The 14,475-nt window shown below is 34.8% G+C and overlaps 1 protein-coding gene across 3 annotated transcripts in view; it reads right to left on the bottom strand.

The window, feature by feature from the left end:
• The window catches only part of Cen (cerebellar degeneration-related protein 2-like), an 87,805-nt gene that overhangs the window by 36,990 nt on the left and 36,340 nt on the right, over positions 1-14,475 (bottom strand). The window contains exon 1 of one of the 3 annotated variants that reach the window (XM_075298471.1): positions 2,373-4,137. The exons of the other annotated variants lie outside the window; for them this stretch is intronic. Coding sequence (XP_075154586.1) covers positions 2,373-2,994 — 622 coding nt within the window. The 5' untranslated portion in view covers positions 2,995-4,137. Of the gene's footprint in view, positions 1-2,372; positions 4,138-14,475 lie in introns of those variants that run through there. 3 annotated transcript variants of the gene reach the window in all.

Raw genomic sequence — 14,475 nt, 5'->3', positions numbered from 1 at the left:
ATAAATGTATAAAATTGAGAAACGAAGTTTTCGACAAACGAAATTTATATATATTCAGTGAAGAAATATGATCACCACAAACGTTCAATGGTTCAAGAGCGTAATATTATTTTTGAACGGAGAGAATGTACCATGTTTATCGCAACCATGTTATTACATCCGAAATTATGTATAGAATTTCAGCAAACATGTTTATGTTTGTCGAGAAAACAAAACAAACATTTTGTTCATATAACATATTTGGGGTGATCAATTACTTCTCATCTTATTAACCCTTAAATGCACAAGATCACCGATTCCTCGAAAAAAATATATAATATGCAAAATGGTAAAAAAAAGAACATTTGCATCCACATTTTTTTAAAAACAAAAATGTATGTGTTTTTTTGAAAAAATAGTGTTGATATCTTAAAAAGTACAGTACGCATTGAACTAAGTTTTTATTTACAAATAAACAATTTGATTGTAGTAGATAATAGAGAATAAAGATATTTTTACACTACACAGTTTTTTTACCAATATTACTCTCATTTATGGTAAATATTATTTACCTTCCAATCTGCAGTTTTTGAATTTTTGGTTAAAATTTGATTTTCAATTTTGACTGCAGATTACTCAGAAGCGCTAAAAACTTTCCGGAAAGAAATATTTTTAGAAATAGCGTTATGATGTTGTAAATGCAACAAACTTGATTTCATAGAATTCGGCCAACGTTTTAAGACGTAAGAGAGTTTTTCTGGTTGTATCTTAAAAGATACAGTGTGCATTTAAGGGTTAATAAATATAGTTTATAGTCTATTTAATCTTAAATGGAATAAAGAACAAATTATTTAGAAGTGGTCTCTGGCATCGCCTGTCTCACTGCTGAAATCTAACTGTACAAAGAAAATAATATCATAGAGCTAAAAGCTATGTAATGCTGTCCTACGATAGGGATACAAATTTAGAAAATCTATTTTGTTTTTAACAAAAGACGATTTTTATTAAATCATAAACTCGACTTTTGATGAGTTTCAATTCAAATACACGGTATTCACCCATAAGTTACCAAAAATCGTGGTTCATAAGGGTCCATAACTAGACATAGCTACCATATATGCCGATCTCCAGATGTCTTTTTGAGCCCCCATGTTAACCCCTAAGAGAGCACAAAAATATGGTTTGTATCTGTCCTTAGTTATATGAAGCTATGTGATTGTGGACGACCGGTTTTAGAGTTTATATGCAATCCAAGGAAGTGGCCAAATTTTGTGTTGAATATACTTGTATTCTATTAATATTGCTACTACTAATAACTAACAAATAGTGATATGAATGTCCGACAACGAACTACTTCAAACTCTCGATTAATTGGGAATGAGAAAGTTAAGATATCTCAATGATATTCATTAAAGATAAACGAGTATTCCATGAAGTGCAAATATCAATGTATTTCATAAATATTGGATACAGACGTGTGTGTGTATGGCAAATATTAAAATTTATTTCCACGTAACATGACACAGTGTACTAAGAAAACGCGATAACTAAGTCTGTACATTGCGAACTTTGTTCTTGACCTTTGCTCGGTCGTTCAGCGGCAAACTTCGATAATTGCAGTGTGTAAGCGTGTATTGCGACTTGTCTGACGGACGGAAAACAAGTGTAATCAGTCGGTTCTTCACGTAACAACTTGTAACACTTAGCATGCAATATTGTCGTACATATCGGACGACCATAATCGGACTTACATTCAAGAGCATTGACTAAGATGTTATACCATAAAATCTCTGCTTAATTTTAATAGGTATTTTCATACCATTTTCCATTAGGAGTCTGTATTTTTCGGTTGATAGAAGTGAAGAACATCTCTTTAATCAGTCAACCAATTGCAGTTTTCTTGTACGCAATTGAAATGAAATGGTGACTTGAAGTCGCACGTAGAGCTTATTACAAATGATGATATTTCACTAGCAACATGTTGCCTTATCTGGGTCACAGCCGGTGAAGTGGTTGAAGCTCAGAAACCTGACCACATCACATTAGACAAGCAATTTGAATATATTCATCAAACGATTCGTTCGAACATGTTGTTTACAGGAAGTTCGATGTTGTCCAATATTGGTAATAGACGGGCCATTTGAACTTCTCACTTCTATTCCCAATACCAAATTTGTCAAATCATTAAAGTTTGGCAAAAAAAAAATCCAAGAAACATTTATTTAAATATGGCTTCTTAATCGAGGAAATTTTCATCGACTTATTTGGCATACAATCGTCGAGTGTCTACATAAGAATGGTGATAAACGAAGCATAGTGTGAAAGTTAGTCAGTCCAGTGGAGAACTAGATATACGTGCAGGGAATATGGAATGAGATGAACAAAAAAATTACCTTGGGGTCCCTTCAGACATTCCAATTCTATGGTGTAGTCCCAACAGTCTATGCTGTTGAATTTGGAAAGTGAGGTTAGACCAAAATCAGTGGCATTGTGTTGGGACATCGCCAGCGATGGTGGTATGCGGCGATCACTGGCGCCATTCGCCAAATTCCAAGGGCGTCGTAATTCACCATCGACTTTATCAATTCCACCAAGAGGCGCGCTTTCTTCCTCATTAATCACTCCGAAGACCTCAGCAACCGTTGCATGTTTATTGTGGTCATCAATGGTGTCCTTCGACTTACCGTCGTGATGTCTGTTAAATGGGCAGGTGGTGTGTTGCAAATTGTTGGCATGTTGCTGCTGAAGTTCCACGGCAGTGGATGCTCCAGTCGGTAACGATGGAGAACCACGATCGTTCACTTTCGCTGTGGCAGCCACATTCGGTGTACTCGACTGGCAATTACTGGTATTCTTGCCAGATTGTCCATTCAGGCTGGTGCGTCCACTGATGTCATTGGTGCCATTTACAGCAATAGTACTCTTGGCCAGATAGGCCAATGAACAGAACGGTTTACTGGGTTTCACAGAGTTACCGCTCGATATGTGCGTGTCTCTATTCAACTCGCCACTCATTATCGTCGTTGTGATGCGATCGTGATGACGGGTGTGGGTTATGTATGCTTTTCAATTAACGTCTATTCTTATCGATTATGCACACCCGCAGAAGGTGGCATTATAGCCGAATTTCGTCTTGGAACCAAACACAGTTTGTATACACTAACACTTGTGGTCATGGAATGCACAGAAAAGTCACAACTTAGTTTTATGCAACTTTGTGATTGTTAAAACCACTACAATTCTTGCACTATATTCTATTATTCCAAGTTTGGTTTTTGAAACTTTAAAATTCGTTTTTTTTTTCTTCTCAGTTGGAGAAAAATTTCAGAAAACACGAACTATATCAACTGCGGGAACAAAAACAATAAAGTGGCTTGCAACTCGCATCAGAAACGAGCTGCAGCATAATCACTGACATCAGAACCTGAATTGAACAATTTTCTTAGAGTCAATGCACTGGATTTGCCTTGAAAAGCAAGAGAATCACGACCGGCGGCGATGTCTTACAATAGATACGAATCGTAGTTATGATGGAAGCAAGGAGTATGTAGACAAAGACGAATGAGTTACAGCGGGTCGAAAGCAACCACCATCGATACCAATTGCGTTCGCTTCAACCACCATACACCAATTGGATTAGATTATTATCATCAATCGCCGTGGCTATCTCCACCAGCTCCGCCACCTATGTTCAGCTCCCAGGTAGTGAGCGAAAAGATGGTGAAAAATCTCAAGAAGCCAGAGCGAATAATAAAGAACTGGTCTGCAACACTAAACTCTTCTGTTCCCCCAAAACTCGTGGGCATAGAACGAAAATTTTCAGTTTTTCTTTCCTACGTTTTGTTCTTGCTCGGCATTCCAGATTTTCAGATGCTGCGCAAGCGCTTTGGAATTCTTTACAATAACAACGAACAACAGAAACACTTGTGGGCTGAGTCACTGGGAACGAGACTCTCCCGGCAGTGTGCCATTAAATTTTTAATGCAGAACACATTCGTACAAACTCTCGCGTTTCTTGCTGGACGTTTGGGGCCGCCACTTTAGTGATGAACATAAACAAAACAACAAAAATGAAACCAAACAAAACGCGAAACCGTTCAACAAAAACCACGGAAGACGACTCTCAATAAAAACGTAGCGTTCAGCGACACATCCAAACAACGACTGGCTATTCGACTCCACCACTATTCAGTATGAACAGCGGCAGTAATGGGCTCCAAGAGTAATCCAAGCATCTAACGAATGCCACGTTACTCAGCGTATCTGGTCGACTCTGTAGAATAAATATTGTCGGCGAACGAGCCAAGCAACTCCATCATACACAAACAGACAAAACAGAGTCAGAGTAAAGTGAGATTCATAATAAAGGAAATGGATCAGAGTTGCCATATGATATTGGAAAGGGAAATTGCATTAAATTCAAATTTGTTAACTGGCTATATTACACATGGATTAGATTTTTTATTTAATTATTACCTACGTTGCATTCAGATTGTAAGAGACATATCTCGGAAAGCAGCTATGATGTTTTTTTGTGAATTTATTAGTTTATTAATATTCAGTGTGAACTACAAGAACACTTGAGATTTGAAAAGAAATTTTGGTGAGACTTCGTGCATAGTATATACACAGAGAAGGAATATGTTATGATCACCCCAAACATGTTTTAAGAGCAAAATTTTATTTGTGGATGGTGAATATGGAATATTTGTATCGCATGGTTGCTGAAATCAGTTAAAAAAATTCGAGAAAATAACATGGTTGCGGCAAATAATTGCATTTTCATCGTCCAAAAATATTTTTTTTTATCAAATTCCTTGTCAGGGTGTAAATTTCTAATGGCGGTGTATCATTCTCCGATAATTGGAGAATAAAGAATATACCATAAAAAGTGATTTTTTAAGAGCAACACTAGAAAAAAATATATTTTATATAAAATTAATTACATGTCAAAATTGGCCCCTTCTGATCGAAGCAGATATGATGAGGTAGAATTAGATATGATTATATATAATTCACACATGACCAGATCTAGCATCAAATCCAACTATATATAGGGATAGATATAATTATTTGTTAGACATAAGATCTCGGTACTCGTGTACAAATTGGTTGATCTGACCAGTTATTACTAGATCTCCTGCAATATCTGATTAGATATGAAAAACGAGAAATGGTAAAATCTAATTCTAAGGGAATTAGATTTGACCAGACCTCAAATTTGGCCCACATCTAATTAGATTTTAAATTAGATTAGAAAAGATTTTATTTATAATTCAGTTACAAAATTAACAATTAATAAATATGATGATATGATAAATATGACATAATATTTAGTTGTGTGTCAGATTGGCTAAATTATATCTTGAGATATTGGTATGTGCTAGTTCCATTTTAACTTTTTATTGATCAAATTCACAGAGTATACGTTTCAAAATTGGCCCCTTAAGATCGAAGCAGATATGATGAGGTAGAATTAGATATGATTATATATAATTCACACATGACCAGATCTAACATCAAATCCAACTATATTTAGGGATAGATATACTTATATCTAAGACATAAGATCTCGGTACCCGTGTAAAAATTGGTTGATCTGACCAGATATTATTAGATCTCCTGCAATATCTAATTAGATATGAAAAACGAAAAATGGTAAAATCTAATTCTAATCAAATTTGGCCCACATCTAATTATATCTAATCTGATATAATTAGATGTTAATATATCATTATACATAGTAATGCAACAACACGAAATTTATTTTTAGAGAGCTAATTTGTTAGAATTCACCTAAGTGGTGAACAGTCGAACAATGCTTATTGTTTCTACAGTCAACTACAACAACATGTGACAACTTACAGAAACTGGTTTCCAGGATACAACAACAATTCTAACGCGTACATTAGTCGTGTTTTTCCTAGTTTTACGACGGGCTCTTCGTTGCTTATTATATTTCATGTTAGCCTGATACCGAAACAGGCAATTGACGTCCAAATGCATTGTATCTAATTATACAATTATTTTTCGAGCTTTATGGACAGATATAGATTAAGGAACATTGTTATTAGGGCGTGTATAGATTTGTATCTGGCGTTTTCTTTTCAATGGCCCTATTAACCATGTTCCTTAATCTATATCTGTCCAGCCTCCATATAATCCCAGAAGTGGCTTGCGAAGGCTCTATGAGTAGCAAATTTCATCAGATCTGGTTGTTAATATATGGACTCGTGGTGTTTGTATATGGACTCTAACACCCATGTAAAAATTGGTCCATATCGGAGCCACCGTGGTGCAATGGTTAGCATGCCCGCCTTGCATACACAAGGTCGTGGGTTCGATTCCTACTTCGACCGGACACCAAAAAGTTTTTCAGGGGTGGATATCCCACCTCAGTAATGCTGGTGACATTTCTGAGGGTTTCAAAGCTCCTCTAAGTGGTTTCACTGCAATGTGGATATAAAAAGGAGGTCCCTTGTCATTGAGCTTAACATGGAATCGGGCAGCACTCAGTGATAAGAGAGAAGTTCACCAATATGGTATCACAATGGACTGAATAGTCTAAGTGAGCCTGATACATCGGGCTGCCACCTAACCTAACCTAACCTAATCGGTCCATAATTATATATAGTTCCCATACAAATCTATCCCCAGATCTTGCTTGCGGATCCTCTCATAGGGAGCAATTTTCATCCGATCCGGTTGCAATTTGGTACGTGATATTATTATATGGTCTCTAACAATCATGCTAAAATTTGTCTATATAGGTCCATAAGTATATATAGCCCCCATATAAGTCGATCCCCAGATTTGACCTCCGGAGCCTCTTGGTGGAGCAAATTTCGTCCGATTCGGTTATAATTTTATACGTTATATTATACGTTATAGGGTCTCTTACAACCATGCACAAATTGGTCAATATCGGTCTATACTTATATATAGTCGGGAGCCTCTTGGAAGAGCAAATTTCTTGGAGGCGCAAATTTCATCCGATTCGGCTGAAATCTGATACGTTGTGTTAGTATATGGTCGATAACAATCATGCCAAAAGTAGTCCATATCTGTCCATAGTTATATGTAGCCCCCAGATAAACCGATCCCCAAATTTTACTTCTTCCTGGATAAGCAAATTTGATTTGATCTAAAATTTGGTACTAATCACACAAAACTTGGACCATAGAAGTTCATAATTGTACATTGCCCTCATATAAACCGATCCCCATATTTCACTTCAGCCTCTCTTTTACTGCGCAAAAATTCATGCCGGTCAAGAACCTTTTTTGCCTAATATATACCACGTATGAACTAACTTCCAATTTAGAAGACGATGTTAAGGAGTTTTAATATACCTTGTCATCGGCAAGTGACAGTCTTTAGTATAAGTTTATACGCAATCCATGGTGGAAGGTACATAAGATTCGGCCTCGCCGAACTTACGGTCGTATATACTTTTTTCACAATTCCTCCGTGTAGCAGTACTGGTTCATGATTTAATGCGATACATCTTGAATCAGATCTAATCGTATATAAGAGCATACATAACATAACTACATAGATCTATTTATATCTACAACTATATCTGAGCAGATATAATTATATATATTTCAATATTATTAGATATGATTAGATTTCTCAATTTTTATACGGGTAGATAGATATTGAGATATGATCAGATCTAATTTGGCATTACTTTTCGCTACCACTAACAATGCCCAAAATCTCTGTAGATGTTGTTCTACTCAAAAAAAAATCAATAAAAAATAATAATTTTAAACTTGGAGTGTCACGAACCCGGAAACTTTCGCAAAATAAAACAAATACATAATCCGCTGTATTTTGGTTATTTGCAATTTTTGTCAAACAAAAGAGTTCTGAATAGATTTCTCCATCAAATCCTCAACTAAAAATCTTCCCCCACGGAAAAATCCCAAATTTGGGGGGAAAATTGACAACATTGGCAACATTGATAACAAGCTATACTTGATATAGCTCTTTCCTCTCTGACTCGAGTACTCACGGCATTTTAGTCTCAAAACAATTCACACTCATCTCGTTTTGTGTTATCAACAAAATACACACCTGTGTACAGATTTAAATACACCGGCCAGCCACCGTTTGTATATAAAATGAATAAAAACAGTTTGTGGTATACACTTCTTGACAAACACTCGTACTCCATACACACATACATACACACAATGTACATTGTATTCCATGTAACCATTCGATGGCATTATTGTTATCATGGAACTGATTGTAGATCTATCCATCCATTCGATGGTTCTCACAGTCTTTGCTGTTTATGAAATCGGCCAGAAGGGGGCTTGGTGCGACTATCACTGGTTTTATGAGCGCATTGAGAGCACATTGACTACAATGTGTAATCGCATCCCATACATTCGCAGCCGTTGTTTATATTACGGTATTCTGAAATAATCGATACTTTTCAAATTCAAATTAACAAGCTCTCAAACACACATACTGACACACTCTATTTCACATACATGAGCACAATGGTATGCATGGTATTATCAGCATTTACGGAAATGCTGTGAATTCGTTGAGAAATTCTTGTTGGCCCTCAATACACTTCAGAATATTTGACACCGTTAGGAATCGACAACAGAGAGATATTTGCAAATTACCTTGTAGGTTTTGTGTTGAAAATTTTGTTTTTTTTCTTTTTGTACTTTACAACCCAACAAAAGTCAATTAATTTTTGAAACGAGTAACTTATGTAGGTTAAATGTGTGTCTCGCTTATAAATAGAACCCAAAAATATAGTTCACACATCGTCATTCATTTACGAGATCGCTAAAGTTACATTATTTTTGGTTTGGCTTGAATAATTTGTAATTTAGTTCAAATCGAATGACAATTTCAATTATTAATGTTTCCATTGATGTGACATGGTACATGGTATTTTAAAAGAAAATTATTCGCTATAACCATTTGTATGGTGATTTCAAGAAAAATCAGTGGAACCGGAAAGTTGTTCGTTTGAAAGAAGAATGAAAGCTTTGACAAAAATCTAAAGGAGTCAATTTAAATTTCAGTTCCACAATGTTATAAACAGGCTTAAAGATGTTTGAAAAACTAAACGATGGAGAATAAAGTGGATGCGGAAGTAATTCGAGGTTCATTGATTTTTGGCACCGTTTTCACTGACATTTTCTATTTCTTCAACTGCTAAACAATAGCCAATTTTGATAATCCTTCCTTTTCCAATGTAGTCAATAGAAATTAACCACCATCAGCCAACTGTTGTGGTTACACAACCATGTATCATCAAACTATGGATGCTAAACCTCGGGCTTATTACGCTTGATCATCTCCAATATATTTACTCCATACTTTTATATGTTCATATTACGCTTATTAATTAACTGCCAAATATTTTCTCAAGGTATTCTTTGATTATCCAAAACAACTTCTACAAAAGTATTATGCGTCGGATAATGCTGTACGACTACGAATTAGTCAGAAATCTATCACAATAATTTTGAATAGTGTTATTGACCCAAATAACACTAACACCTTAACTAATATGCAAAGGTTTTTCTATGTTTCCTATTTACAGAACAAAATTTACTATTTACAAAATGTACATAAATGAATGTACATTTTGTAAATAGTTTATAATACATGAATACTCTGTTTTTGTATGTAGAAATGTCTTATAGATAGAATCTCTTGAAAAATAAATAAAAATTTATTTTTAGTAAAATAAATCCAAAATCATTGTGAACAACAATGACAAGCAGTAAAATAAAAATTAGAAGTTTTCTAAAATTTAATAGAAATTCCATGATCTTAGTAATATTTTTCTCCATGTACAAGTTACCAATTTACGTTGGTGTTGATGAATTATTTTGTTTTTTTTTTTATTTTCTTCTCAATTTCGTTGACGACTAATGGCCGAAATTTGAAACTTCATTCCTTGGCAACGAACCTTAGCATCATTCATTTGTCTCAAAAAAACAAAAAGATTTTTCTTTAACATTAACTGTTGTACGGATACAATTGCATCACCGTGAGTTTTGCAAATATGAAACCACTAAACGAAACGAGTCCAAAAAATATTGAAGTAAAACTAAAATTTGCATAAACTCACAAATAAAAATCTGTCAAAACAACACTTATTGCTATGGAACACCTTGAATATGCAAACATATATCAAATATTTTATCATAGGGTGTGCCGTATGATTGTAGACTAAGCCTCTAGTTGATAAATGTGCTAAGCACAGAATTGGGTAGCAATAATTGATAAGATAGAAAGCAGGTGGTAAGAGTTATCGCAATGGACTTGAAATTCAATTTTAGAGCTTATCTAGCCTAAGACATTATTCTTTTCAGAACAACCTAATATGAATGCTTAGAGAACTCTTAGTTGAACATTTTATCTCGCCGCTATGACTGGAACAATTTGAGCTGCTTTTGTCTTGTATTCGACCATGCCACTTTAACGCCTTCGCCGTGTTGTCCACATTTCAAAATCCATAAAGGCTGGCGTATGCACACCAGTGGTACTTACTCAGTACCCACAACCAAGCTCTTCAATGAGAGGGCGGCCAAATTACCTTTCTAAAACAAATCATTGATGGCATTATGCAAAGCAACAACTACATCAGCTGGTATTGGCCACAAACCGGCACCCCGGTCTCAATTAATATACCAGTTCGTCATCAGTTTCTACACGCCAACAACAGACATTCCATTGAGATAGACGGCAGTATGATGGTGGCTTCAGCGATGGCTGTGATGTTGGTTGTTAGCTTCACCAACCAAAAACCGTCCAAATACTCTTCTCCCTTTTATTCTGGCTGAAAACTTTAACGCCTTCGAGTGTGATCATAAATTTGCATTTCTGCAAATAACTTTTTAGCCCTTTCTTTTTTGGCTTTTAATTGACCGGAAGTCTAAAGCATCTATATTATTTTTTAATTCGCCTTTATTTTAGCTTCATGAGAAATTTGCAACTATCTGCATTCATCTTTAATACTTGACTCACTGGGAGACTCACCCAAAAATATTGACTCAACTTTCATTTGAGATACTCATATGGAGAAGCACCATTTCAAAAATATTCGTTTATTTTATTGGCTGTAGATATCTGGAAGAGGATCACATTTTTTTACACTAATAAAAAATTTCAATTAAAATATTTTTTTGTTGAGCTTCGGTGTATTAACGTGGGTCGAAAAAATATGTCGTTATAATATATATAGTTCCTCATATCAACATAGTGTCAAAAAAGACCGATATTATTATTTATCAGATCACACTGAAAAAAAATGTTGTGAGATCAAAGATTTCGTGTCTCTAAAATACGAATGCGAATTTAGCTTACCATAAAAGACGCATTTATCCAATATAAAGGTTTTTTCTTGGTCAAAAGTCAACAAACTATTTAATGAAGTCGTTTCTCCTTAAGTGGTTCCACATAAAAGTGGCGACTCTACATGAGAGACAATTTTTTTGGTGTAAGGTCAACTTGACTTTAATAATTCTGAAAAATTCTTCGACTAGTTTAATGTTATATCGCAATGTTATAACACAGAGTGGAGAACGTTTCTTAAATCGAAGATTGATGTTCTAAATAAGACCGAGATCGATCGACATGTTGGTTACAGTAACAGGTTGAACTCTGGCCTCTATCTATTCAAGGTTTGGTTTTGTTAGGTATAGCGGCAGCCCGATATTTTCAGGCTCACTAAGACTAGTCAGTTCATTGTGATACCACAGTGGTGAACTTCTCTCTTATCACTGACTGCTGCCCGATTCTATGTTTAGCTCAATGACAAGGGATCTACTTTTTATAGCCGAATCCGAACGGCGCTCCACATTGCGGTTAAAACACTTAGGACGCTTTGAAACAACCAGAAATGGAGTTCGGTCGAAATTGGGGTTGAACCCATGACCCTATGTATGCAAGGCGAGCATGATAACCAATGCACTGCGGTGGCTCCCATTCATCTATTCAATGGTAATCAATATACAACGGTCACCCTTCTGCAATTATCTAAATACGGATATCTTTCACATGATGACTGGTCCGATTCCAACAAATGTATGAGCTATGTGCCATTCAGTACACAGAAAAAGATCCATCGTTAATTTTTTTTTTACTTTTAGCATGAGCAGGACGAATTTCGTATATGATAGTTAAAAATCAAAAAATGTAAGAAGTATCAAAAATTCGTAATTCGTAAGTTAATTTTTTTCCATAAATAGTTTAATATTTTTGTGTATACCTTGGTAAAATTTCCAAATTGTTCACAGCATCTCTAATTGATTTGACACGTAGTGCGATACGATTGATTGATTTTACCACACACTTGTTGTAAAACTCAAAAATTTTCCAAATTGACACCTTTTGTCTTTCCGTGTACACACAGAGCAAGTCGATTTCTTTGATGCTTTTAAGGCTATTGTTTTAAGATAACACAAGCTACCTAAACCACTTCATAGCATTTGATCCACTTGTTTTGCACATGCAATGGCATTATGGTTATTCAAAGCAACCGTACGTCAATTCGTTCGGAGGGAATAAAAATATCACTTGTTCGTTGTAACTTGAACAAATTGTGGGGGGAACGGACACCTTTCACCATTTATTAGTTCATAACTGGTAAAACTCCTGCCCACCGCCTTTTGAGATAGCCTGCGATTTGAAGAGTATCGGTTTTCATGTCTTTACCAAATATGAACTTGTGACATTTTGAATATACATATACAGTGGAAAGCAAAAGTGCACCATCAAATGGTCATCTTACGAAAATCGAAGCAAAGATAATAAACTTGAGGAAGATAGGAAATTGGCTTGCGTCATACCAAATGTTGCATTTACCATGTTAGTTCCATACATGTTTGTAATTTTTTTATTTATTTTTCGTTTTTATTTTTTAAATGAAAAACTTAATTTTCTTAATGAAACAATGTTAAATTTTAGGCTACAAGAAAAAAATTACATTTTCCTCTTTATGGAAATTTATTTCGTGCACTTAATTTATTTTTATTTGCATTTTAATGCTATGTCAATACTTGTCGTATACGCGTTTGGTTCGAGTATGAAACTAACACGGTAAATGGTTTGATCTCCTCAGTAGCCAATTTCCTATCTTCCTAGAGTTTATTGTCTTTGAATCGAAGTGCCACTGACCAATTTCATGAGAATATGATATTTCGTCTATGCTGTGTGTTATTTCATTTAATGTATACGATTAAAAAAATTGAATGTCTGATCACATTTTCACAGCAACATGAACGAATTGAAGAACAACCAACTTTTTCTTTTGTAATAATAAACTATACTTAATTAAATAAATTGACAAAAACAAACTTTTAGCTAATCGACTTTATCGAATGGCCAATTATTGATTTTTAGCCGAATGTCGAAGATTTATTAAGCGATCATATTTGATTATGGCCGGATGTACTTGATTCCAAAATGTGCGGCAAAGCACTTCATATAATTCCCATATATATGTATAGAGCAATTGTCACAAATGTGTTTATATTTGCATCATGCTCTAATCTATCATAATCTTATTTAAATTTAACCCAAAATAAAACAGATTTTTAGCCGATCGTCTTGAATTTCGTCACAAGCTTTCTTTTCAGAGACTTCTCACAAGTAACTATATCAACTTCGATTTATATATTACTCTTTCTAAGCCTTTGTAGCTAGTGCCTTAATGTTTTTATAGTTTTTAGAATTGCAATAAATAATAAATAAATAAATAAAAAAATATAATAAATATTACTCTCATTTTCCTGAAATAAATATTAATCCATCACTTGAAATTAACCCATTACTTCAGAATAGCCCCCATATGTTTTGAAACTTATTTCCCCGCAAACGAATCATTTTGATTGTCAATGTAGACATAACGACTGCATTAAAAGTGTTTAGGTACAAATTTACACGAAATAGTTCCTAATATGCAAAAAAAAACACATTTTTATACTTTGTTGGAAAACCCTGTTGATTTGAGCCATTGAAAATCCACAGAGCTAAGTGTTATCTCGTACTAACCATAGTAAAACTTGTATTTACTTAGACACATAAAACAACTAAAGCCGCATTCTCAAATGTGGCTAAATGCATTTATGGACGTCTATGAAAATTCAAAATTAACAAAAGTTAATTTTCGTCAGTTTTCAAGGAGTCACCTGGCAATTAAGTCAGAAACTGGAAGACCACATAAACAGAGCTGAATGCGTGGGCTAAAATGCAAATATTTACAATTATTCTCACGCCTTCTATGTTTTATGGGAACGAAAAAACAAATTTCATTTGAATTTCGTAATGATTGCACCTCAACTCTGTGCAGCAGTTTTTTACTCCATGATCGCTGTGGCATTTGCATTCGATGGGATGGGATGGGAACTTTTTGAGGACAACCAATTTTCAGAGAATGGGCGTGCATTAATAATAATTGAAATTTTGTTATGGCCATTAATTAGCGGTTGGACTAAATGTAATTGG

The sequence above is a fragment of the Haematobia irritans genome, chromosome 3 (assembly GCF_050003625.1).
Source record: "Haematobia irritans isolate KBUSLIRL chromosome 3, ASM5000362v1, whole genome shotgun sequence".
Lineage (NCBI taxonomy): Eukaryota > Metazoa > Arthropoda > Insecta > Diptera > Muscidae > Haematobia > Haematobia irritans.
This window is presented reverse-complemented; position numbering and strand designations above follow the sequence as displayed.